The 23715-nt window shown below is 46.3% G+C and overlaps 2 protein-coding genes across 2 annotated transcripts; both read right to left on the bottom strand.

Annotated features, from left to right (window-relative positions):
- Nucleotides 1-43: 43 nt before the first annotated feature.
- On the bottom strand, nucleotides 44-19091 carry LOC142581893 (disintegrin and metalloproteinase domain-containing protein 10-like). Its single transcript, XM_075691337.1, has 8 exons — nucleotides 18910-19091; nucleotides 17924-18108; nucleotides 16423-16603; nucleotides 10475-10628; nucleotides 5238-5336; nucleotides 4553-4743; nucleotides 2723-2928; nucleotides 44-1072 (listed from the first exon to the last, which is right to left on the bottom strand). The coding sequence occupies exons 1-8, from the start codon at nucleotides 19037-19039 to the stop codon at nucleotides 893-895; spliced, it is 1326 nt and encodes a 441-aa protein (XP_075547452.1). The 5' UTR covers nucleotides 19040-19091; the 3' UTR covers nucleotides 44-892.
- A 2579-nt stretch (nucleotides 19092-21670) lies between these two features.
- LOC142583572 (disintegrin and metalloproteinase domain-containing protein 10 homolog) lies at nucleotides 21671-23501 on the bottom strand. Its single transcript, XM_075694059.1, has 3 exons — nucleotides 23211-23501; nucleotides 22433-22606; nucleotides 21671-21991 (listed from the first exon to the last, which is right to left on the bottom strand). Exons 1-3 carry the CDS (start codon nucleotides 23499-23501, stop codon nucleotides 21671-21673), a joined length of 786 nt encoding a protein of 261 aa, XP_075550174.1.
- Between the last annotated feature and the right edge of the window lie 214 nt (nucleotides 23502-23715).

Here is a 23715-nt window from a genome sequence, read left to right as displayed (position 1 = left end):
TTCTAAAGTGCGCCTATTTCCCCCCCCCCCCCATATCCCGCTTTATTTTTTTATTTCTTCCTTGCTTCTTTTCTCTGCTCGAGTTAGCCAATTCGTATAACGCGAACGGATGTAAAAGAGTCTAACACAAAATCCTGCCTCACCGTTGGAAAGCTTCTTTTTCCTAATGTAATTATATTTTAGCAAAGTATTTCCCTTTCGTTAAAGTATAGCGTCAATCTGTGCCCCCAGGATCATCCGCAAATCTCAGTAGTATAAAATGCTAGCAAAGGCGTCGCGAGCTCGCCGGAGTGACAGGTGTCAAAAACATACAACAAACTATGTCTAGTACTGATATCCCCATGGCAAGAAAAAGAGTGAAAGAAAACAAAAAAGAAAGACAAGAGAGGCAAATTTCCGTTTAATGAGCTGGCAAGTCTTTGCTACGCCTATTCGAACGAGCTGCTGCGGTTCAGTGCGAACACGAAAAGGGCTCTCGCCTCTTACCAACGACGTGATCGCCGTTATAACGTCGGACTACACCTTCTGTTGGGACCTTTAGCAGGTGTCCATTGAACTAGGTCCCAGGGTGTCGCAAACTAAGCAACGAACGGCGGTGTCCTTAGTTTGGTTCGTGACTTAGTGGCCCGAGGGAGCTCCTTGTGGTCGCTTCTAATATGACTGACAGTAAGTCCAGTCCGTGTAAAACGATGCAGTTCCGTGGGCCAAAAACGTAAGTAAACTCAGTGATTTGTCTCTATTTAATATTCGGTAGCAATCGCATCCCGGAGTCGGTTACGTGGGGGCAGCTGTCGTTATTTTGCATAAAACAAAGGTAAGCTGCGACCGCAGCCAGCGAAGCAACCGGTGGCTCCTGAAATCTGCAGCCCGGTGGCGCGCGCGCGCGCCGATGTTATCGACGACGTAAGAGGTCTGAAATGAAGTCCAGCGGGTGACCGACGGTGTCGGTGATCTTCTTGTGCGGCTTCAGGTGCGGGTTGCTGCTGGGAGTGTAGGCGGTGCAGACACGTATCAGAGACACTGTCGCCACAGCACTCAGCGCGACACCCAAAGCCGTCAGGTACCAGTGCCGCTGTGAAAGAAAAAAGAAAAAAACGAGAATTGAGAGCCTACGCTTGGAGGCCAGAAAAAAAGAAAGAAGCGATAGAGAAGGACTTTTGAGTAGACAGTGAATGAAAAAGAAAGCGCTCGGTACACTAGTAATATAACACCTCTACAAAAGAACGACTTTGAGTAGACAGTGACAAAAAAAAAAAAGAAGAAAGTGCTCGGTACACTCGTAATATAACACCTCTGAAACATCAGAGATATTACTTCTACTAGCAAAAGAGGCTTCGTGTGCGACAAAACGACGCGAATGTGAAACGTCGTGGCTAGACGCTTACTAACTAGCCCCGTCGCAGCGTTACTAAGTTTGAAACGCCCTGTAGGGAAGCGGCCGCGAAATTAGCGAACCAGCTCTAATTCAGAGGTCACAGATTCTGCTAATACACGCGGAGGCTAGCGATATTCATCCAGAAATAAACTGCGCCGTTCTTCTTTCAACTGTACCCCATTTTGACTTGTTCTGAGAGAAAAACAACAACAAAAACAAACGAAAAAAATACGGCGAACTCGACAATTCAACCATATTCAGTCATATGCACAGCTTCGGCCTACTTATTCGTATCTTGTACCAAAATGACACAAAATCGGCGCGCAACAGAGCACACTAGTAACAGTGACCGCACAGACAATAGTGCAGTCAGTCGTGAAGGCAGCAGGTAACCACCATAATTTGACAGGTACATGACAGAGCTCACAGGTAGCTGCCTCCCAGCCGCTAATCTCCCTCGACAGAGTCTGACGCCAGGGCGGAGGCAGACAACCTATACGTTGTTTCACCATGATGTGGCACCGGCGTGGAAAGTATACATTCGACACGCTCACACAAATAGAGTTACTGTACATGCTCCCATAGGGAGCATATACAGTAACTACAGTAGTTATATGTATTCAGTGTACAGTACACAGTATTACAGTATTCAGTATACAGTAGAAGCAGCTATATGTATACACATATATAGTTATATATAGAGCATATATGACTCATACACAATCACGCCACCTGCCCTTCTGCGTCAGAGCGTAATCTGCTCAAAACAACCATGAGCTATGTTACTCCGTGGCACAGAGTGTCGAATCCCCTGCTTGCTTCTTAAGAAGCCGCGTATATATATATATATATATATATATATATATATATATATATATATATATATATATATATATATATATATATATATATATATATATATATATATACATACACAAGGGGTTTCTTCAAAGTTCAGCACGCAGGACCCGACGTAACATACGCAGGAAATACACGACAAACTTTTTGGAAGACTTATTTACTAAACGTTTCCGGCTGTTGGACCAGCCTTCGTCAGAGTACTGTCCACCAGCCGAAAACGTTTAGTAAATAAGTCTTCCGAAAAGTTCGTCGTCTCATTCCTGCGTGTATATATATATATATATATATATATATATATATATATATATATATATATATATATATATATATATATATATATATATATATATATATATATATTGCGGTGCAAAACCCTTCCTCCTATTAAGTAGTTGTCAGTATGGCTTATGTGGCGCTATTTCCCCTCAACACCTCTCCTAAGGCTATGGCATTTTAGTCATTGCAAAACCGAGCAGCTTCACCTACCACGAGCACGTGCGTGATGCCCGCGTTGCCGAACACAAGCCACTGGAGCCTGGTGAGCGGACCTTCGGCATCGATGTGGCGGCACTGCTGGAACACGTCGCAGTAGCCATGCAGGTCGTCGCACAAGGCGCCAGGCTGAAGCTTCTTGTGGCAGAGGCTTCGCATGCGACGGAAGGAACACGCCTCACGGCACTCGCTGCCCGGATCTGCAAGGATATTAAGACTGGCAGTAGGGTTAGGAAAGCTAAAGCACGAAAAGAAAAGTACCGCGCTCATATTAGATGTATTACAACGCAGAACGTACTAGCTGGCCCCCTAATATGTGCTCGAGCTCTTGCTAGCGGGGGAGATCGCTCATGTGATAGAGCCGGGTTGACATTCTGCTTACATAATCCAACTTTCTGAGTACTTATGTGATCAAGGCTTAAACCAACCTTGATGGTATACCTCCGCAGGTCTATACGGCACGCAGGTCCATCGTAGTTCACGACTTAAACGAGCAAAACACGCCAATAGCCCTCCTTTAGGGCACATATTTCTCATGCTCGAAATGTGGCGGCCCTGCATAGCGCTTTAGGATATGTATTCTATGCATCTGTCTCGTGACTCCGCAAGACGCATTCTGCCTACGGCGGCGCTAGAAGTGTGGCGCTAAGTGGTCGAACTCACGCTCGATGTTCACAAGTTGAAAGCACAGCGACAAATGCTTTTTAAAACGAAGTTTTGATTGCGCCAGCAAAGTGCCTATGCATAGTTGCCCTGCGCGACAGGTACTTTTGCTTTCACTTCGTCGCTTCGTAACGCAGCTAAGCATACGTATCAGCTGCACGTTGAAACAGAGGCAGGCTTATTCCTGCTTTGCGATGATTCGCGCAGCGCTCGCCAGATGTCACGACGGTCGTTGTAGGTGCCATTAGCATTGAGAGCTCGAGGACGAAATGATACAGGTAAAAGTTTGACAACAAAGATCCTATTCGGCGCTGCTGCATAGGCAAGTTAAGAGAAATGACTGAACATATTTTAATAATGCGTAAGTCGCTTCAGCCTTCAACAAAGGAGGAAAGAAGGGATATTTAGAAATCAGTGAAATTTAGAAGCAAACATGGGGAGCTTAACGTGCACAAGGTAGAGTTCAGCAAACGAGGCTGGGAAAAAGTGGTAGATATATATACACTGCAAATCGACACCTGTCAACAACGCAATACAAAGGAGCAGCATGTAAATGTAGATCTACACTCGAGATGGCCGAGCAGAAAGGCGCTGAAGGCAAAACTCGCAGGTGATGGCCGCTATTAAAATAAGGGGAAATAAGCTGAGGCACGTTGGAAGAAATGTGACAACAGTTTATTCCGCAAGCTGTGCAATTTGCATAGAACTTTGCAGAGGTTTGGGGACACTTTCTTTCTTTCTTTCTTTCTTTCTTTCTTTCTTTCTTTCTGTTTTGCTTATTTGTTTGTTTGGAAGGGGGCTCCGTGGAAGAGGTAACAAATTTGATTGGTTGGGTGGCAGCAGACAGGGGCAGAACGGTACCAGAACTGGGAGTGCCGGAAGATTAAAGTGCGGCGGAGTGTTACAGTCACTTGTGCGACGCGTGGCGGGCTGCGCCGTGCACTAGTGCGCACGTATATGTGGTACGTGCAGTATTACTTGCAGCGCGCACATCAAACACGCACAAAGAAGAGAGCCCTGGCACGAGCGCTCACGTTACGTGTCTCTCTTCGTTGTCCGTGCTTGATGAGCGGCCTGTAAGTATAACGATACAGATGTGCCGACTCCGCCCAGCTATAGCTACGTACCGCACTACACTTTATACCACGTGGGCACCCTTACCGCTCTCCTTGCAAGCGATGAGGCACCGGTCACTGGGCGTCACATCCGGTCCGGTGAGGAAGCACTCGACGAGGCCGTACATACGGCACACCGAGCGCCTGCATTCGCCGGCCTCGCACAGTTGCGTGCCGTGGTTGCAGACGGTGCCGTTGGCTCGCCACGCAGATGGCGGACACGTGGCACTGTTCCCGCTTAGTCCGTTGGTCAAGGAGAACGCTCGCGAATGGCATGCAAGGGCGGCAAATGCTGGGTACCTCTAGGAGGTAATACGGCGCCAGTGCCATAGGTAAAAAAGAAAGAATGTGTTGGCACTTTAATTCATGACGTCACGTATGAAGGTATTTCAAATAGTGCTCTTTGATGAGGAGAAAAATGGTTGCGGGTATAAATAGCCTAAAACACAGCCTTCAGTACATTGCAACGCCAGTGCTGCTCCGTATAGGCGGACGGTGAAAGCGTTTGGCGGACGCTAACAAAGATCGATGAAGACGTTCTGTCACTGCAAAAGAACCCAGAAAGCGTCGCAGCGGTTACCACACGGTCTTGTTAGCGGTTATTTTACATGGTTAGCGAACTGACATCACTCCACTGACCCCATTGAACCATTGAAAAGTGTTATATATTCCTCGTATTCTCGTAACAAAAAGGATTCCTCGTACCCTATTCCTCGTAACAAAAAGGATACTCGCAGTACGCCGGGAAGCGACAATCGTCCTCCAAGCGACAAGGCACTGACGTGTCTTGGATGCCACAGCTCTTCGTGCAGCACGCCGAGTTCATTGGGCTGGGCGTGGAGCAGAAGGATTGTGTTTTAGTGAGTACGCTGCACAATGCCTATGTAATGAAAGTAATGCAGCTCGTCCCAATAAAAGGGCAAGTACAGCAAACAGAAAACAGCGCTTGAGCGTGTGTGTCTGTGTGAAGGTTCCTAAAGTCGACGTCAAATGAAGTCCACGTCGCGAAAGCGCCAAGAAAACAACACAGATCACGGGTGCTGTTCTAGACACTCGAATGGCGCCATATTTTTTACCTCGCCATATGTTTCGCTCTGATTAGTTTACGTAGAGGCGGTTACGCCGTATCTAGGTGGCTCAAAAAGCCAGAAATATAGGGTAATTTCACAGCATCCAGGAAAGGTGGTTTATAAATCCACGCCTCAGCGACGGCTCCCTCTGAGTAACAGAACATCTCGAAGGCTTTGTTTCTAGCGGCTGTGGGGAGCCGGAAGCATTTGCAGAGCGAGAAATACGTCATGACCACCATGTTCTACAGGTCACCTATCGTATTCCACAAGAGACAGGGAACCCCGCAGGAAACTACGCGTATGGTGCCAGATGGCAAGTATAGGCCAATACTGAGATACTGGGGCCGAATTTCACAAAGCTCATTGTTCGTAAGTGCTGTTTGTCAATGACCAGCCACCGTCGCTAATAAATGTCCAGCATCAGGATTGGCTGAAACGAACAAATACGAACTCTACGAATTATGCTTCATGCACAACAATTCTAGCGTGAGAGGTTTGTTCATAAATGTGGGGCCCGATGTTGCCATTCCCCGGACTTCCATGCCCTGGCCGTTACATTCACGGCAGGTAATGGCGGATAATAGTTGGAACAACGCTGCGTTGTGCGGTGCCAGTGAGAAAGGGCGAGAGGGAAGACCGGGAAGTTAGCCAGACGCACATCAGGCAAACACCTCACTCTGGAAGTGGAATGCTAACGACGACTGGATCACGGTGTATATTGAGCTACACTCAATAAGCGGCGCGGCAACAGGATAAAAAATAAAACGCTATCAGTACACCAGGCCAGGTTTGGTGACTTCATACGCGGACAGCCAATGAGCGATTGTCGTGGTAGCGATTACTTTTCCCACAAACTATTGCGACATGAGTTGATTTGCAAACGCTTAATTGCTGCGTGACGTGTATTGAGCGAGTCATCGGTGAGTGCACAGTTGCAGATGTATTTATTATTTGGAATTGTCAGATGTAATTTTCATTGCTATTCGCTGCGTTCTCTGTCCTGATCTTTAAACGACCTGTTCATTCCTCTTTATTATATATATATATATATATATATATATATATATATAAAGTACAATTTTGCGGTTATCTTCGGTCTATTTGCCCTAATGTGATGGTGAGTGGTGCGACCGATAACGTTGGGCAAGTAAACAGAACATGCCGCCTGGAGTTGCTGCATAATTGTAACACACACATGCACAAAAAGACGCACATTGTCAAGGCCGTACAAGCCCCTATCTTGACAGCTATTGCCAAAAAACGGGTTCGTGAACATATCATTCCAGTATTCGAATCAAATCAAATCTACTTTATCTTGACATCAAGAGTTACAGATACCTGGCGTACAGCCTAGGAGCTTGAAGATTCGGCATGACGGGACCTGTATAACCCGGATGGTTACTGATGCCATCATTTACTGATGCCGCTTAATTTGCGTAGGAGGTGGTTGCCAGCTCCTAAGATCGCATAGCAAGTGACACATATGTTGTTCAATACCTGTTCCGATGCGCCGCAGGGACCACGAGTTGCGCTGGTTAACGCTCCCGTGTTATGTAAGCAGAGGATGCACAAATAGTTAACTTTCCGAAATTGGATCTAATATTAGAGAAAAACGACATTCGAATATTGAAGATTCCTTCTTATCATTAACCAAAGCAGAATCTAAAGGCTACATCAAGCCCTTTGATAAAGAAGGGGTTCATTTACGTAATTTGATACATGGTGATGCCAGTCACTAGTGGCCGTCCGGTCAAGTGAGGAGATTTTTAATGAGCAACAACTAAAAGGTGATGGTATCCGGTGTGTCATGAGAATGACATTAACGAAACAATGGAACAGCAAGTCCACAAGTGCGCGTGGAGTGTTGCGTTTGTTGACGGAGCTAAGTGAAGTACTACAACAGAACAAATTGCTTCGCAAGCTGCCTAAAAGCGGTGCATTCCAGATGAATGAAAAAAAAAAACTATTGCAATTGAGTTATCTGTTCCACGCGTTTGCTCAAAAACTTTTGTGTCTGTTCAAAAACCGTAGCTTTAGCGCAGACTTGTACCTAACAAGCTGCACGTAATTAATTACTTGCAAATGATTTCAGCTTCTGGTAGTTCTATAATTTAACAACTACTCTGTTTATTTGGTAAAGCTCACTGTAACTTAATCACCTTTTTGAGCAGCCAATTACACGTAACCAGTTACATTATTCGCGATCGAAACATGGTGTAACAAGTGAAGCAGACATTGGAGAGCGACTTGGACAGAGGAAACTCTCTGTAGCTTTGAAGTGAAGCCGGGTGGAAGTCTTCAGAATTTGGCGGCAGTACAGTAAAGATGTCCGCGGTCTGTGATTCATATCGTACAAAGGGATGAAAACATGTGCATGGGTTACTTGCAGCGTTCTGCAGCTACGCCTCGATAATCTGAAGATGGCCAGCTCGCAGATTTTAACTCGTCCCTTGGAAGCGCTTTTAAGCGGCATTCATAGGCGGTAACAGCTGCTGCTTAATTATTCACTTATTGCAGTCTATGATGTCTCTGATGTAGACCGACGTCTGCGGCCGTTAAACGTGCATGCTTCTATCTGTCGGATATGTGCATGACTCATATACACCTAATTTTGCATTTGTAACACACGAACATTAGTTTTAGGACTATAATATTTCCAGCTTTAGTAGTTTAAAATGCATTATAGATTTGGGCCATCTTTTCGAGGAACGTAAACATCCGCAGGCGTCCGTCAAAGGCGCTGGAAGGGGTGAGCTCCCCCAGATGTTAGCCGACGAATAGAAACGGCGTTTTTATATGGGTCGATAGCGATGTCCAACTCACATGTTGATGCCAGGAAATCCCCTACGGACGATTTTTTTTTTACCGTTTTTTCACTGGCCCTCTCGCAGGAGCGCTTTCCCCTAGCCTCACAAGCAATAAAGCGCCGCGTTTCATAGAGGACCCAGGCGCCCGCAGGAATCGCGGTAATGAGTAACCATGCACCACCTTGTGCGCAAGGCCGGTGTTCGTACGTTGAGACACCGACCTTGCCTCCAGCCTGCACACTGAGAGAGTTTTCAGTGTCGCTGCACTATTGCCTTCCCCAGAAAATCAGCGAGGATGACCGTCAAATTTCGGAAAAGAAATTTTTAGGAAAGGTAACATGTGGAGGGCTAGACAGGATGCACTGAAAGAGCCAGGTCATCTTTTTATATTTAGTGTATTTGCATTTGCTCTATTTAATAAATAAAACTTCACCGAGTTGAGTGGAAGGTAACGAGAAAGTAACCGTTTACTTTTAAATAATTGCTCAATTACTTTCGCGGGACAGTAATTGGTCACATTAATCAATCACAATATTGAATTGAGTAATTGTAATTGTAAACGGGGGGGGGTGTTATGTAACGGGCTCAAATCTGCTCTAGATCCACATAATTATTTTTAGCAGGGTGTAAAACCGGGCTAGTAGGTATTCCATTGCAGAAGTGACTAGCGCAAGAGTAGACAAGGGGCACAAAAGGGCGACAAGGACAAGCGCAGCCGAAAAGCGCTTGTTCTCGTCGCCCTTTTGTGCCCCTTATCTACTCTGTACTCTTGCACTAGTCACTTCAGTAATTATTTGGAACCGTCATTATTTGTATCACTCATGTTCCCTGTAAACGATAGTAAGAGTTATTACTTCTTATACTCGAACAGAAACGAATATTCGACAATTTCGAATGGTAAATTGAAAATCGAATACAGATCAAAGAGCAAGGTCTGTTCGATTAGTATTCCAACTGTCGAATATTCGCACACCCAAAGTCATAGCATACACGTGTTATCATTGTTGCGCAAACAGCGTGCAGGCTTCGGAGGGGCCTCTGAATGGATTTTACCTTGCACCTCGAAGCATCACTCTCGTAAGTCATTTTCTTTTCTGATGCTGAAATAGAGCCTTACAATACTCAAGAAAGGAGACGGAGGGACAGCCATTGCCGTAGTAGGATAGGTGGTGTCCAAATCCACGTCACAGCAACGGCTCTCTCGGAGTAACAGAAACCGATCTCGAAGACTATGTCTTTTCCGGCTGCATGCACCAGGGGCCGAAAACTCGTCAGTGCCGCGATGCTTTGGGCGCCATTTACTGGCAGAGAGCAGCTCAAACATCATGCGAAACTGATGGGTTTCGCTCTCACTGGCTTATCTACCACTTTCACTTTCCTTTGCCTTTGTTAAGAATACGAAGCTACTGGGAAATTCAAGTCTAAACTATATTAATTTCTATCTACCCTTGAATAACTCCCCTATATTCATCTTAGTTTCATTATCTAAAACGGCGCAATACGAACAGCGTAAACTACACACAAAAAAAAAAAATCCAGCGTTACTTCGCGTGAGCAGGCCGTGGCTTGCGCAAAAGGGAAATGGAGTGTGACGACACTTCGTGAGAGCGAAGGCGTCATATAGTCAAAACGGGGACTATTAAACGTACGCGGATTGAAGAATAAACGGAACGTATTCTTGCGACCACGTGGCGCTTTACAGCATCGATTATTTTGTCTCTGCGTGCACACCTTCGAAGTGGTTGTGTTTCAACGTCCAGTTTTTCGCAATTGTGGCGTAACGTAAACACAGTTGCAGCCTTTTTAACGGCTCCGCCGGCAGAGGGAAGGAGGACAAGATGATGTCTAGGTGATGCCGCGAAATTCTCTCTACTATAGCCCTCGACGCACCTTTCTGGCTTACAGTCGTGCGCGTGTGCGGTCCGATTTTTTGGGATTACGGTGCCTCCGCCAAGTCGTCAGCGGATTAGGACGTCAGCAGTGTCCTGCATGGCTCTCACCTCTCACTCGTATATAGCGCTCAAGGTTGATTCCTGGATATGAGACTTCTGCGCGATCTGTGCTTACTCGTCACTCTGTATGCTCACTTACCTGCATTTGGCTCCGGGTCGCAACTTGCAGGCCTTGTCAGGCCCACTCTGCCGCGGGTAGCAGCAACGGTCGGTGCACTCACTGTTGTCGTAGCCGCAGTCGCACTCTTCTCCCTTATCGCGCACCTTGTTGCCGCAGAAGGGGCCACGGGGCTCTGCACTCGAGAGGGCGCATACGGACATCATATCATGGCTATATATGAACAGAAACAATAGCTTTGCGTACTGGCAAGCGAACAGAGGGCCTGCTAACGTTGGAGGACGTTATTATAAACGGCACATCCGCAAAATAATGCCAGCATTTGGCATTACTGAATCTCACCGCACCTGAGCTCTACATTAGACACGATAATTACATTATTGTAGCGTTGATTGTTCGGCGCTGGCGCCTTTATAAATGCTGACTGCCTGTATTATCTTCGATTACAGCAGCGGCTGCCATTTGTCGAACCCTATTCTGGACAACATGATGAGCATCACTCCTGTCAAACGATGACGGATAAGGTCATCGGGAAGTCCGGCACTCAACACTGCAAAATTTCACAGAGTAACGAAGATATGTATGAGCGTACGAACATATTGTTGTTGTTGTTGTTATTGTTGTTGTTGTTGTTGTTGCTGTTAGTGTTTCAAGTGTTTGTGGCGCACACTCCTACCCTGGCATTGTCCATCAATCAGGTGTTTAAGCTGAAATTCCTGCAGAAGCTTGCCGCCGACTCGGTTATAATCATTTCCCACGAGGCCTGATGAGGGGGAGCAAGGGCAGCAATCGATCGCCGTTTTCGGTGGGAAATATCTTGCTATCACGGCTTATTTTGTCATCTCAGTGTTTGTTGCACTCAATTATGTTTGCCTGGCTAAGCGACGAAATTGATCAGGACCTACCCATGTCTTGGTTCGGTTTGTTCGCAATGCAGCATGCTGGTTACAGGCATTTCGCGTAGATTCTCAATGCCGCTTGCCGCTTCTCTACCGTGTTGCTCTAGCTAGGATGCACGACTGTGCTAGCGCACCATGTTGTGTGTTAAAGATACTGAAGCTTGCGTGGAGTGACCTTGTTGGTTTTTAGAACTGAGGTGAAAGAGCGCGAAAAAGACGAGGACACAAGGAAACAAATACCACAGACAAGCGCGTTAGATTGGCCGGTTAGATTGTCGCGCCAGCTGTGACGCAGTTCATGATTTCTGGATCTATTTTATGCCTGTCGTCGCGCATGTGGAGGTGTTTCTAGTTGCTTCATGCAGAACTGCCGCTGATATTTTGAAGTACAATTTTCAAGTGATATTTTTAAGCCTCGCTTGGTTTGTAAGGAGCCTAAACCACACTGTGTTTCTATGAAATGATTACAGGCAAGGGCTTCTTCAACAGTTTTACTCGTTTCGCCCGAGGACATCTTCGACATTCGACATAGTAGTTGCTTGGGAAATGTGTCAGAAAATATGTAGCTCAGGGCGAGGACTGCCGTTAGCTGCTGCGTACGTTATTGCTGTTCGATTTTTGCTGAAATACTCGCGTCACGCTTGTGAAGTCGTAACATCTTGAGGCTGTCTGAGTAGACTTACGAAGCAGAGCGCCTTTCCGCGTGCGCACTTTGTACTCAATTGAAGCCATTGCTATCTTTTGCGCCGTTAGCAGTGCCATGCCTACGCCGCAAAGGACTAAACCCGGTCTGCCGCCAGTGCCTTTCTACCTTGGCCGGCCCTGCTTCGCCTTTAAATATAACGTGTGGACTTTTTCTTCCGTAACATTAAAAAAAAAAGAATACTAATAAGTCCGGAAGACTTTTGCTTTGCGCGCTTTTCTAGGCAGGTCACTACGGGAATTTCAGATCGCGGCAATTAATTACAGCGCAAAGGGCACTTCGTTGACGTACACAGTGGCATTGTATGGCGGTGCAGCGGAAGTTACGCTTTTTTCCTACGGCGCGTTTTCTGGTGACTTTGCGGACTACAGTGTACGCATTTGAGTTTGAGTTTAATTTAATCACGTGGCACGTGAGGAATGTGCACTTGTGGTTGGGAATGACGGGAAAAAAGCTGCATAAAAGCAGCTTGACGGGCCCCATCACCCCTGGAATGAAACAAAAGCAAAGTGCACAGGCCGCAGAAAAGAACGGTACATAAAAATACGTATGCGGTCTTTCAAAACAAAGAACGAATAAAACACTTACATAATAAGAAAGCTAGATGCTCTATAATTATTTTGATAAATCACGTAAGTTCCCAGTTGTTAATTTCCACCTATTAGGTACGTTTGGAAGACAGTAGTGAAGGGTTTGAAATTCATAATTAGTTTGGGGGACACGGTACATGCTAATTCTGAATGTCGAATTAGACAACAGGCTCGATTAGGCTGCAGGCCAGTTAAATTACATATTTACGTACTACCTCTGCGTATTTCAGATTTAGAAGCTGACAAGAGCTGGCATTCGTAGCAATAACCAACTCTCAATATTCAGAACTTCCAGAATAATTCAGAGGTACGTGCATTACAAGCGACACCTTCAGTAGACCATTACAGATTTTTCTTTTGCAGTGGGAAGACAGTATTTAAATATTTTTTAGAGCCTTTCGACCAACCCAGATAACAATAATGTAAACGACAAAAAAAGGCAATGTACACTAAAGGTTTTTGAGCTACAGGTACTATACGTTGACACCTGCGCAATATATGCCCAAAAGTCTGGAAAGTCTATGACTTGTGTGCTCAGTATACGATAAGTCCATAACAAGTATTCGGTAAAGATAACACCAAGTGTTTTTAGGGATGGAGAAAGTTTGATTTCATTACTGTTGAGAAATACTTTCTGCGATAGTTCAGAAGATTTCGATTCCACTCGGAGCGGTAAAGCGTTAGTCTCGGATCAGTTTGTGAGTAGGGAATTCTTAATAGTCCACAGATATCTTTTCCTTAGTGCTTCATTAGGAGATACAACAAGATTTCAACGATTTCACCAGAAAAAAAAGAAGGCTTGTGTGATTCGCATAAATGACAATCTACAGGGTTGTGAACTCTTACAATACCATTAATGAAAATATCGAATAAAAGTGGCCTCAGTATACTTCCTTGTGGTACGCAATTCCTAAACCTTTATACGTTTACAACTCTCGGTTAATAGATACACATTGATGCCGATTTGATAAGTAACGTTTTACAAGAGTTGAAATGAACACCGCGAATGCCGTAACAATATAGCTTTTCTAACAGAGTAATAGAATAAATTAGGTCGAATGCCTTCGAGAAATCGAAGTATATTACTAGAGAGAGCTTTTATTTTTGCTCCTATGTGCTTTAAGCTTAATTGCTTTTGGTATAGCAAAGCACTTTCTGTTGAAACGCCGGAGTGAAAGCCGTACTGCGACGGCGTAATGACGTTGTGTTGTTCAAAAAATCTAGACAACCTTGTGTATCTTAATTTTTCGAGCGCCTTAGAAAATATGGGTATAGAATTGAAATTGGTCTAGAATTACACAAATTATCGTTATCTCCACCTTCGTATATGACTGAGTTTCGCGATTTCGATTTTCTCATGATGTACACCTGTGTTAATGCAAGGTTATATGTGTGTACTAAACATAAATTAAATTAATTTAGTTGTAGGGTTCGACGTGCCAAAACCACTATCTGATTATGACGCACGTCGTAGTGTTGGACTCCGGGTTAATTTTGACCATCCTGGATTCTTTAACGTGCACCCAGTGCACGGCATATGTACCGGCGTTTTTGTATTCCGCCGCCATCGAAATGCGGCTGCCGCGGCCGGGATTCGATCCCGTGACCTCGTGCTTAGAGGCGCAACGCCATAGCAGCTGAATTGCCACGGCGGGTGTGTGTGCTAACATGGCGCAGACTAGATGCAAATATTATAGGTTCCAATTTTAATCCACCTTTGTCCGCACTTTTAAATTTTTTTTATTTAACTTTGAAACACATTAATAACCTCGTGTTGATCTGTTGGATCGGCAAATAGCGAATTTTTTAAGGGGGTACGTATGTGACCTAATGAATCTGACAATCCGCTATCCAATCACCACGGCGGGTGTGTGTGCTAACGTGGCGCAGATGAAAGGGAAAGCAAATATTATGGGTTCCAATTTTAATCCACCGATGTCCGCACTTTTAATTTTTTTTTTCATCTTTGAAACACCTGAATGACCTCGTGTTGATCTGTTGGATGGGCAAACACCGAATCTGTGAAGGAGGTACGTATGTGATCTATTGAATCTGACTATGGACTAACGAAGTGGAGAACTGGTTAAACTAGTTGGTTAATACTGTATCCTTGCATGATTAATTGTTTATTAATAGCTCACCAATATCACTGGTTGCTTCTTTCGAAGACATAATAGATTTAAGTTTATACCAGATGTGTTTAGTGTCAGTGACATCATCGAACATCACAAAGTAATAACTACGTCTACCTTGGCTTTGTACTTTGGTGAACTTTCTTCTGTAAATCCTAAACGCTTTAAATACATTCACATCTCGTGTTACCAGAAATATCTGATATAATCTATTCCTTTTGTTTAATCATATTATGTATCCTGGAAGAAATCCAAGGTTTGAGGGCCCTATTCTAAGGCCTTTTAAGAAAAGTGTTTTCTGTACAAAGAGTAAACGGTATTGATAAAGAAGTCAGTCATAATTTCTATTGCAAATTCGTTATTATGCTTCTTCAGGCGACTTTCACGGCAATTATTCGGTGATGTCATGAGCATTCATCGGTAGCAAGATCACTACAATATGTGTGGAGGAATTATTTTCTTATTATTTTTGGGACGTTTTGACTACGACGTGCTGCACGCTTCTGCTATTCTCTGCCTTCTACGCATTTGTTAAGCATGCGCACGTTCTTTGGGTTGTGAGGTGTGCACAATGGTGGCAACTTGCAATACTTCGGTAGTAACAACCTTTATAACGCGCACTCTGCTCACTCCTATAACCTAACTGAAACGAAAGCGGGCAAACTGCGCGTACTGCGATGGTGTTAATTTCTACGTTTTCAGCGTTGAAAAGGAATACCTACATGGTTAACCCAAATTAAATTGTGTTTCCGACGAACCAACTGATCCATGCCCGCGCCTAGATGACATCGGATCACCTCCGGATCGCTGCTCAGCAAAAAAAGGACGTTGCAGTAGTGGAAACAATAACATGGCTATTTGAACTCGCTCAACGGCAACTTCGGTTAGCAAGAAAATAGGTAGCTAACTTTGTGTGTTCCACCTGGTCGCTCGACCATTCTGTCAGTCTAAGGCATTTCGTTGGGCGTTTTGCCGAAATTGAGCGGACTCATCGACTGCACTGACAAAGCCCGGCAAAACCCGCCACGAGTGTTTCAATGCGCATGTGAACGTACTGTTCTTGTGTCGAGAATCCTTCCAGCAGCGACACGCACGAGACAATACTCGGAAACCTTGGCGCCACACAGACGCTTATTTATTTATTATTGAACATATCCTACAGGCCCCTTGACAGGGCATTGAGTAAGGGGGGTAATAAAAAGTACAAAGTAACTTGTCAGTGTACAACGTACGGCTCAAATTTGCAGTTTAACACAAAGGAGAGGAATCGACGATAATGTGGTATGACGGCAAATACAAGGTTGGGCGGGAAAAAGGATAACACGAAGAGAAAAAAAAATATTGGCTGGCATTACACATATGGCAAAACTGCACACAAGAACTATAAAGTATACCGATTACAATGACAACAGTAACAAGAAAAGAAACTACAACCAAAGATAGACTGACAAATATGCGGAATCTAGGCGCATGAACAGTTGGCAGGGTTTAACATACGCACAATGGTAGGGCATGATAAAAACGCAGGAACTAATGGCGTGCACAGTAAAAACATTTGCGATGTTTCCTGACCCCTACGGTACTGGCTGCATTAGCAACCCGATAAATGCGGGAGATATGCCGTCCACGAGCCAGAGGGACTCACCCTGTAAGCAGTTGGGACTGATCGCCTCTCCAGCGATGAGCTCCTTCAGGACGAGCGAAATGTTCTTTACGCTGCAGGGCGAGAACTTGAGATTGTTTGGCTCGGTTCCACGGCGTGCACTGGGGTACATGAGGAAGTTCCCCTGAGTGCCGCCTGGCGTGCACTCCACTGGGTAGTCGTGCTGCACCCGGATCGTGAAACGGATGGGGTGAATGCCAGCTATAATGCACTGTGACAGCTGCGTCCTCTTAATCCCAGCGTGGTGAGGGTTTCCGCCCTGCCATTAAACGCATCCCGGCATTGTTCCCCCCCCCCCCCTTTCGTATATTCTTACCATTCTCTACGTTCGCTCGCTCTCTTGCACGAGACGTGAAACTCGTTTCTACCACCCATTTGAGCATTGTGCTGGCTAGCGATAGTATGTAGTGGCTGCTTGTAGAAGCCGCATTTTCCGAGGCTTCTGAGAGGAGTTCCTTGATTTAGGGCTGAATGGCTACAGAATCGGTAGGCACGTGTTGTATTGACATTTCGTCATGTGGAAACGCAATGCTCGGTAACATATTCAAAGTTCTGCACGTTTTAATTTATCCATACAAGCGATGCAGCGTTAGCCTCCAGTGTGCGCGTACGCATTATATGTACGTACGTCCATAAAAAAAAGAAGTGGGGTTTTACGTGCCAAAACCACTTTCTGATTATGAGGCACACTGTAGTGGACACACACACACACACACACACACACACACACACACACACACACACACACACACACACACACACACACACACACACACACACACACACACACACACACACACACACACACACACACACACACACACACACACACACACACACACACACACACACACACACACACACACACACACACACACACACACACACACACGTACACACACACACACGTACACACACGCACACACGCACACACACACGTACACACACGCACACTCACACACGCGCACACACATGCACGCACGCACGCACGCACACACACACACACACACACACACACGCGTACACACACGCACGCACGCATGCAAACACACACACACACACGTACACACACACGCAGGCACACACACACACACACACGTGCGCGGGCACGCACAAGCAAACCTGGCGCAAAATACACATTACACAACTCTGTGCAATGTCTCACGAAATTTACTTTTTCTTTTGTTATTACTATGCTGGAAGTAATTAGAACCTGCCAAATAAGGTCGGTGCTCCGCAGAAAGCTTATCATGGCCAATATTTCCCTTTCTTTTTCTTCCCACACAGAGCAAAACAGATGAAAGCAAATAACAGCCAAGCATAACGTTCCCAAAGCTCCACGCACAGAGCCATTGCAAGTACAAAACATTTTCTGCGAGATATATGCGTGTTGTTATGTTACAAACAGCAGCTGTGGCAGTAGCGTACTGAAACTACTCGAACATCTCTCACGTCCCCTTCATCTCCCCCTGTGCAATCATACCGGTGATCCAAAGTTGTGGCCCAGCTCGTGGGAAAAGGTGACCTCGGTGTCCCGCTGCGAGAGGCGCACGTTGTTGTTGACGAAGGTGACCAGGCCGGTGTTGAGGCTTAGGCTTCCACGGTAGGTCAGTGCCTTAACCACGTTGGCACCAAAGTGAAACTTGTCGCAGACGCCTCCCGTATCGACTGCATTCGTGTAAACTGTGCATAAGACTCCACAACGGAAACGCATGGTCTCCCGCGTTTCCATCCGGAAAAACACATACGTCCCGTAACCATAGTATCCAATTATCCAATGTGATCTATGGGGACAGAGAGCGCGATAGGTAGCGAGACTGTGAGCAAGATACGTGGAATTTATTGGGATTGAGTATAGAAGTTATTGGGCAATATGCTTGTTTTTTTATAGTGATGTAGGACAAGCTGCCGCGCGTGAAACACAAGCATTACAGGGGACAGGTCGTTTAATGCAATGTTGAAAGCGATGAACTACTCTAGAAGAACTTGCAAACGAATGCGCCTAGTTACCTAAACCCTATAGCTAGGTTTTCTTGTTCTCAAAAGAAAAATCAGCTGTGTTAAAATAGTCCTCAAGCTGTTTTCTTCCGTTATATATATGATACTCCTCCAGTTTAAAGTAAGTTGATAGTAATATCCTGTAGTTTGCTGCATAGCGTCTTTGTTTTGCTTAGCAATAATTGTCCTTGGTAATAGTGCGCGTAGTCATTATCTCGACCGAATGCAACTTCCTTCCTTGCTTTATATGTGCATAGTCATTAACTCGACAGAAAGAAAGCAAACCATTTCAACGTTGCAAATGTAAGGTCCCGCACACTGAGGTTATCTTCCAGCAGAAGCGTCGACTGCTGGATGCGTGTGCTCAATGTCACTGTTCGCTCGTTCAAATGCACTCAACGACCGCCCCCGTGTGTTCGTAACCTAACACGTGACACGGGAAAACTCTATGTGCGCGAACAAAGGCCCCACCTCCGGCCTCCGCGAGGTAGGCAAGCCCCAGCGTTCCGCCTGGGAAGTCCCGGTACGTCCATATGTACGAGACGCAGAAATTGTCGTGGTTGATCTTGGACAGCTCGAACAGCACGTACGCCGCGTCCATGTCTTCGCGGCAGAACGGGTTCGTGTGGCGCGCCCTACCCTCGCAGGAGTTCGACTCGTTGATCTGCGCGCAGCGCGTTTTATTTTTCTTTACTGATAGTGAATAAAACGAAAGCCTGCCAACCTATTTAGCTGATTAACCACTATAGCTCAAGACAGTATTGAGATGAGACACGAAAGGAGGACCATCAAACGAGAGAAGAAGCAGCGGACGAGAAATAGCAACAACGAGGGTGGAAGAACAGATGGAAAAGACTGCTCACAATACAATCATCATTATCATCAGTTTACTTTTATGTCGACTGCAGCACAAAGGCTTCTCCCATCAATCTCCTATCACCCCTGTATTGCGCTAGCTGATTCCAGATTGCGCTGGTATGTTTCCTAATTTCGTCACCCCACCCAATTTTCTGCCGTCCTCGACTGCGCTTTCTTTCTCTTGGAACCTATTCTGTAACACTAATGGTCCACCGGTTATCTAACCTACGCATGGCATGCTTAACGCATGGCCTACCTAGCCAACTTGACCTGCCCAGCTCCATTTTTTTCTCTTAATGGCAATTAGAATGTCGGCTATCACCGTTTGATCTCTGATCCAGACCACTCTTTTCCTGTTTCTGAACGCTACTAACATTTTTCGTCCCATCGCTCTTTGTATGGTCCTTAACTTGTTCTCGAGCTTCTTTGTTAACCTCCAAGTTTCTGCCCCCTATGCTAGCACTGGTAGAATGCATGATCGTACACTTTTCTTTTCAACGACAATGGTAAGCTCCCAGTCAGGACTTGGTAATGCCTACCGTATGCACTCCAATCCATGTTTATTCTTCTGCAAATTTCCTTCTCCGGGGTCAGGGTCCCCTGTGAGTAATTGACCTAGATAAACGTACTCCTGTACAGACTCTAGGGGCTCACTGGCGATCATAGATTCTTGTATTCTTGCCAGGCTATTGGGCATTACCTTTGTCTTCTCCATATTAATCTTCAACCCCACTCTCACTCTTTTTCCGTTAAGGTCCTCAATCAGTTGTTGCAAATGTAAGGTCCTCAATCAGTTGTTGCAAATGAACTCCAGTGTTGCTGAACAGGACGATGTCATCTGCAAACCGAAGGTTGCCGAGATATTCGCCGTTGGTCCTCACTCTAAGCCTTCCCAGACTAATAGCTCGAATACTTCTAAGCATGTAGTGAATATCATTGGAGAGGTTGTCTCCTAGCCGGACCCCTTTCTTAATAGAGTAGGTAATTTTCTACTTTTATTGCGGAGATCCGCGGTAGCTGTGGAATTTTTGTAGCTATTTTCCAAGGTGTTCACTTATGCCTCCTGTACTCCTTGGAAAATAAGGGGAAGGCGGGAGATGGAAATTCAAGAAGATGAGCAATACGAGAACAAGGTAAAAACAGAAGCCGACGCTTCGACAAGTGGACTTCGTCTTTTTTCAGGCGACATATTCTTTCCTCGGCATGATATATATAGGTAGGGTTCTTTTAAAGGGGACAGGGAGTAAAGCGGGTGGGCGATGCAATGGCCGAGGGTGTGTTAGCGTCGAGGGTATAGAATTGAAAAGAAAGGTGTGCTAATGAATGTCGGTGGAGGAATGGGAGGTAGCGCCGTGTGTCAGCCGGTTGACGTGTCGTCAGTGCAGGTTCCTGGATGGATGAAGGTGCAAACTCGGAAAGGCGCGAACAAGAAAAAAGCAAGGCGAACGAGTACATGAAGCAATATAATGCAGTACAGCGAGATAGAGAAAGCTGTTCGTGCATCATCACCGTCATAATATTTTATGCCCACTGCAGGACGAAGGCCTGTCCCAGCGCTCTCCAATTACCCCTGTCGTGCACTAGCTGATTCCAACCTGCGCCAGTAAATTACGTAATTTAATCACAAATGCTAACTTTGTGGAATCGTCGACTGCGCTTCCCTTTCCTTCGCACCCATTCCGTGACTAATATGGGCCACCGGTTATCTGCCCTACACATTACGTAGCCTGCACAGCTCTATTTTTTCTATATTATAGTACGTCTAATAAAAGCAGGCCTTAAATGTTAGCTGATGTGGTCGGCCAATGACACAATGTTTTATTGCGATAGCAATTATATGGACACTCCAGGCGCAATTGAGCCGGCTACCACGGCGCAATCTTCTCGAGCACACAAGCGAGGAAAGCGGGGAGGAAGCGTGCCGGCCGTCTTTCGTAGCGCGCAAAGCTCCGGAGGGGGGGGGGGGGGGCGTTCGACTCCGGGCGCCCCGGGCGGCTGCACGCACTCGTCGGGGCCGCTGTATCTTGAAAGCCATCTGCGACGGGGACATAGCCCGGCTTAGTTCGCGTTAAAGCGAGACGCATCACGAAGGCCAATTCGCTCGCTGCTGATGCTGTGCTTCCTAACTCCAGCGTTCTGACAGCGAGTTTCCGCGGTCATCGAGTGAGATGTGTTCATGTTTGCTTGTGCGCGCGTGACGCCACGCTTGTTAATTTAGTTAGTATGCCTATGCCTATGCTTACAAGTTTAAATGGCCGACGAAACCACTATCCTCACTTCGTATATTTAGCTGTCCCCTAATTTGCTATCGCAATCAATGCTTCGCTTTTCGGGCTAAACTGCGACTTTTTTTTTTGCGAACGCCAACTCCAGCTTATTGGCCGCATCTTCTTTCCATAGAGCCACAGTGCTTCTTAAGGCGTTCGTATTCACGGTAACGGTCGCCCACCCGTAAGCGCTGCACTTCGAATGAGATTCCGGTGATGCCGTCGAAGTCCGTCTTGCTGAAGATGTCCGAGGCGGCAGCCGCGTGGGTCCCCGCCATTGCTGTGATGGCTTCGTGCGCTCTCTCTCGCTCTCCGCCTTCTTCGCCCAGGAAAGATTCGAACAGCAAGTGGTCCACCACCACTTCGACGTTGCAGACTCGCTTGAAGGTGGAGCCCGATCGTCGTTTCGGGTCGCTGCCGCCCGCCTCCTGTGCAGCCGAGTGTGTGGCAACTGATTTTAGTTTTTGCACAGTGAACTGCGTAGTTGGCTACGAGGGACGCCGGAGTTAATGGAGGGTATCATAGTAATCTTGCCCTATAGTATCAGCGTCGCTATATAACGTTTCGCTGAAGCTATTTCTCTATATGTATAGATTATTTTTTTTAACGAATTGTACACACAATTATGAGAAAACGAGAGGTATCTTGTACTCGCTGCCATGAAGCAACAAAGCGAGCGTTCAACATAGACATATAGAAGTGACGAACTTCATTTCAGTCGAACGTTCGTTTTCCCCGGGTCGCAATGCAGGCCTGCATTTTGCTTGTTTAGGTATATTCGCACCTGACTATTGAACGAACGGCTGGCTTGCTAAATTCTACAGGAATAGATAGGTTGCAGTTCTTTACGAAAGTTCTAACGCCCTCACCGCCAAGTCACGAGCACTGTGTTCAGGAGACTCCGTTCCGACGGGCACAGAGGACGGTTTCCAAACTTCGGTGGGCATGGCTGGGGCCGAGGGCGTGTAGTAGGCCGTCACAGCCGATTCGGAGAAGGAACGCTTTCTGCGCACTTTTCCATCTTGGCGATGCTTCTCAGGAGCCTTGCGAATGGCAATAAAACGCCCCAGCTCGGATTAAAGGCCAGTCAAGACTGTTAACTGATCACTTGCCCGTATTTAATATAAAATGACGGTTGCTATGCAGCACAAAGTAACACGATGCTGCTACCTATAATCGCAAAGAAAGCGCTGCAGTTGAAAAGAAAGTAGCAAGGAGCTGAGTAGTATACTCCGCTCGGACGTTACAGGGTAGAATAACGTTTGGATGAACCTACGTACTACTCAACGTTCCCACATTGTAGCCGTTGAGCTGTATTGGCGGGTCTTGGCAGAAGCCTGAGCCTGGTACCTTTTTGTAGACTGTTTCACAATACTCTAATGTCGCAGGAGTTGCGAAAAGTGCTCAGCACTCGATACTATGCACGCAACTGAGCAGATGACGCTGTGAGGTAGAAGGGACAGGCGGAGCACGGACACCATTCGTTTTCCTGACATTACTCCTGGCTGGCTGGCTCAAGTTGTGACGTCCACTACCATATACTAATAGAGTGAGGCAAAGTAACGCAATATTTGCACGAAACTACACGACACCCTGGACAATGCAATGTTCACAATCGGGTGGACAGGCGCTACACGTGGCGTATACCTTGCGGTGCTTCTTCCGTAATTGGCTCAGGAAGGCCTGAGTGGCCCCGTAGAGGCCACACCGACCGCCCGACGGCACAACGTCGCGCGCTGAGTAGATGATCGAGTGGATTCGGGGGTCGCGCTCAGGTCCCAGGTAGCGGCTGGCGCTCTCCACGTGGAAATGCTCCTCGGTGCCATAAGCCGCGGAGAGCGCGATACGACCCAAGAATACGCCGTTCGTCACAGCGCCCACCACGCGACTGCCGGGATATCCTGCACGCGGACGGTGGAACGGGCCAAAGACGAACATTCCATGACTACATGGTAGCTACTTGGTAGTCCTCAAATTTGCAAGCGCATACACCGACACCAACCTTTTCCTCGACTACCCCGAATACGGTGCCTTGGTAGCTGTTCACCTCGATACAGCTTCACTTATATATGGTGCGGAAAAGCCAGGCACACCGTGAAGCCCTACCGAATTCACCAGCTTGCTGTCGTCTCAAGCATCCTTGTTTTAAATA

The sequence above is a fragment of the Dermacentor variabilis genome, chromosome 5, assembly GCF_050947875.1.
Source record: "Dermacentor variabilis isolate Ectoservices chromosome 5, ASM5094787v1, whole genome shotgun sequence".
NCBI classification, from domain to species: Eukaryota; Metazoa; Arthropoda; class Arachnida; order Ixodida; family Ixodidae; genus Dermacentor; species Dermacentor variabilis.
The sequence above is the reverse complement of the archived record's forward strand: the minus strand, read 5'-3'. Positions and strand labels throughout refer to the sequence as shown.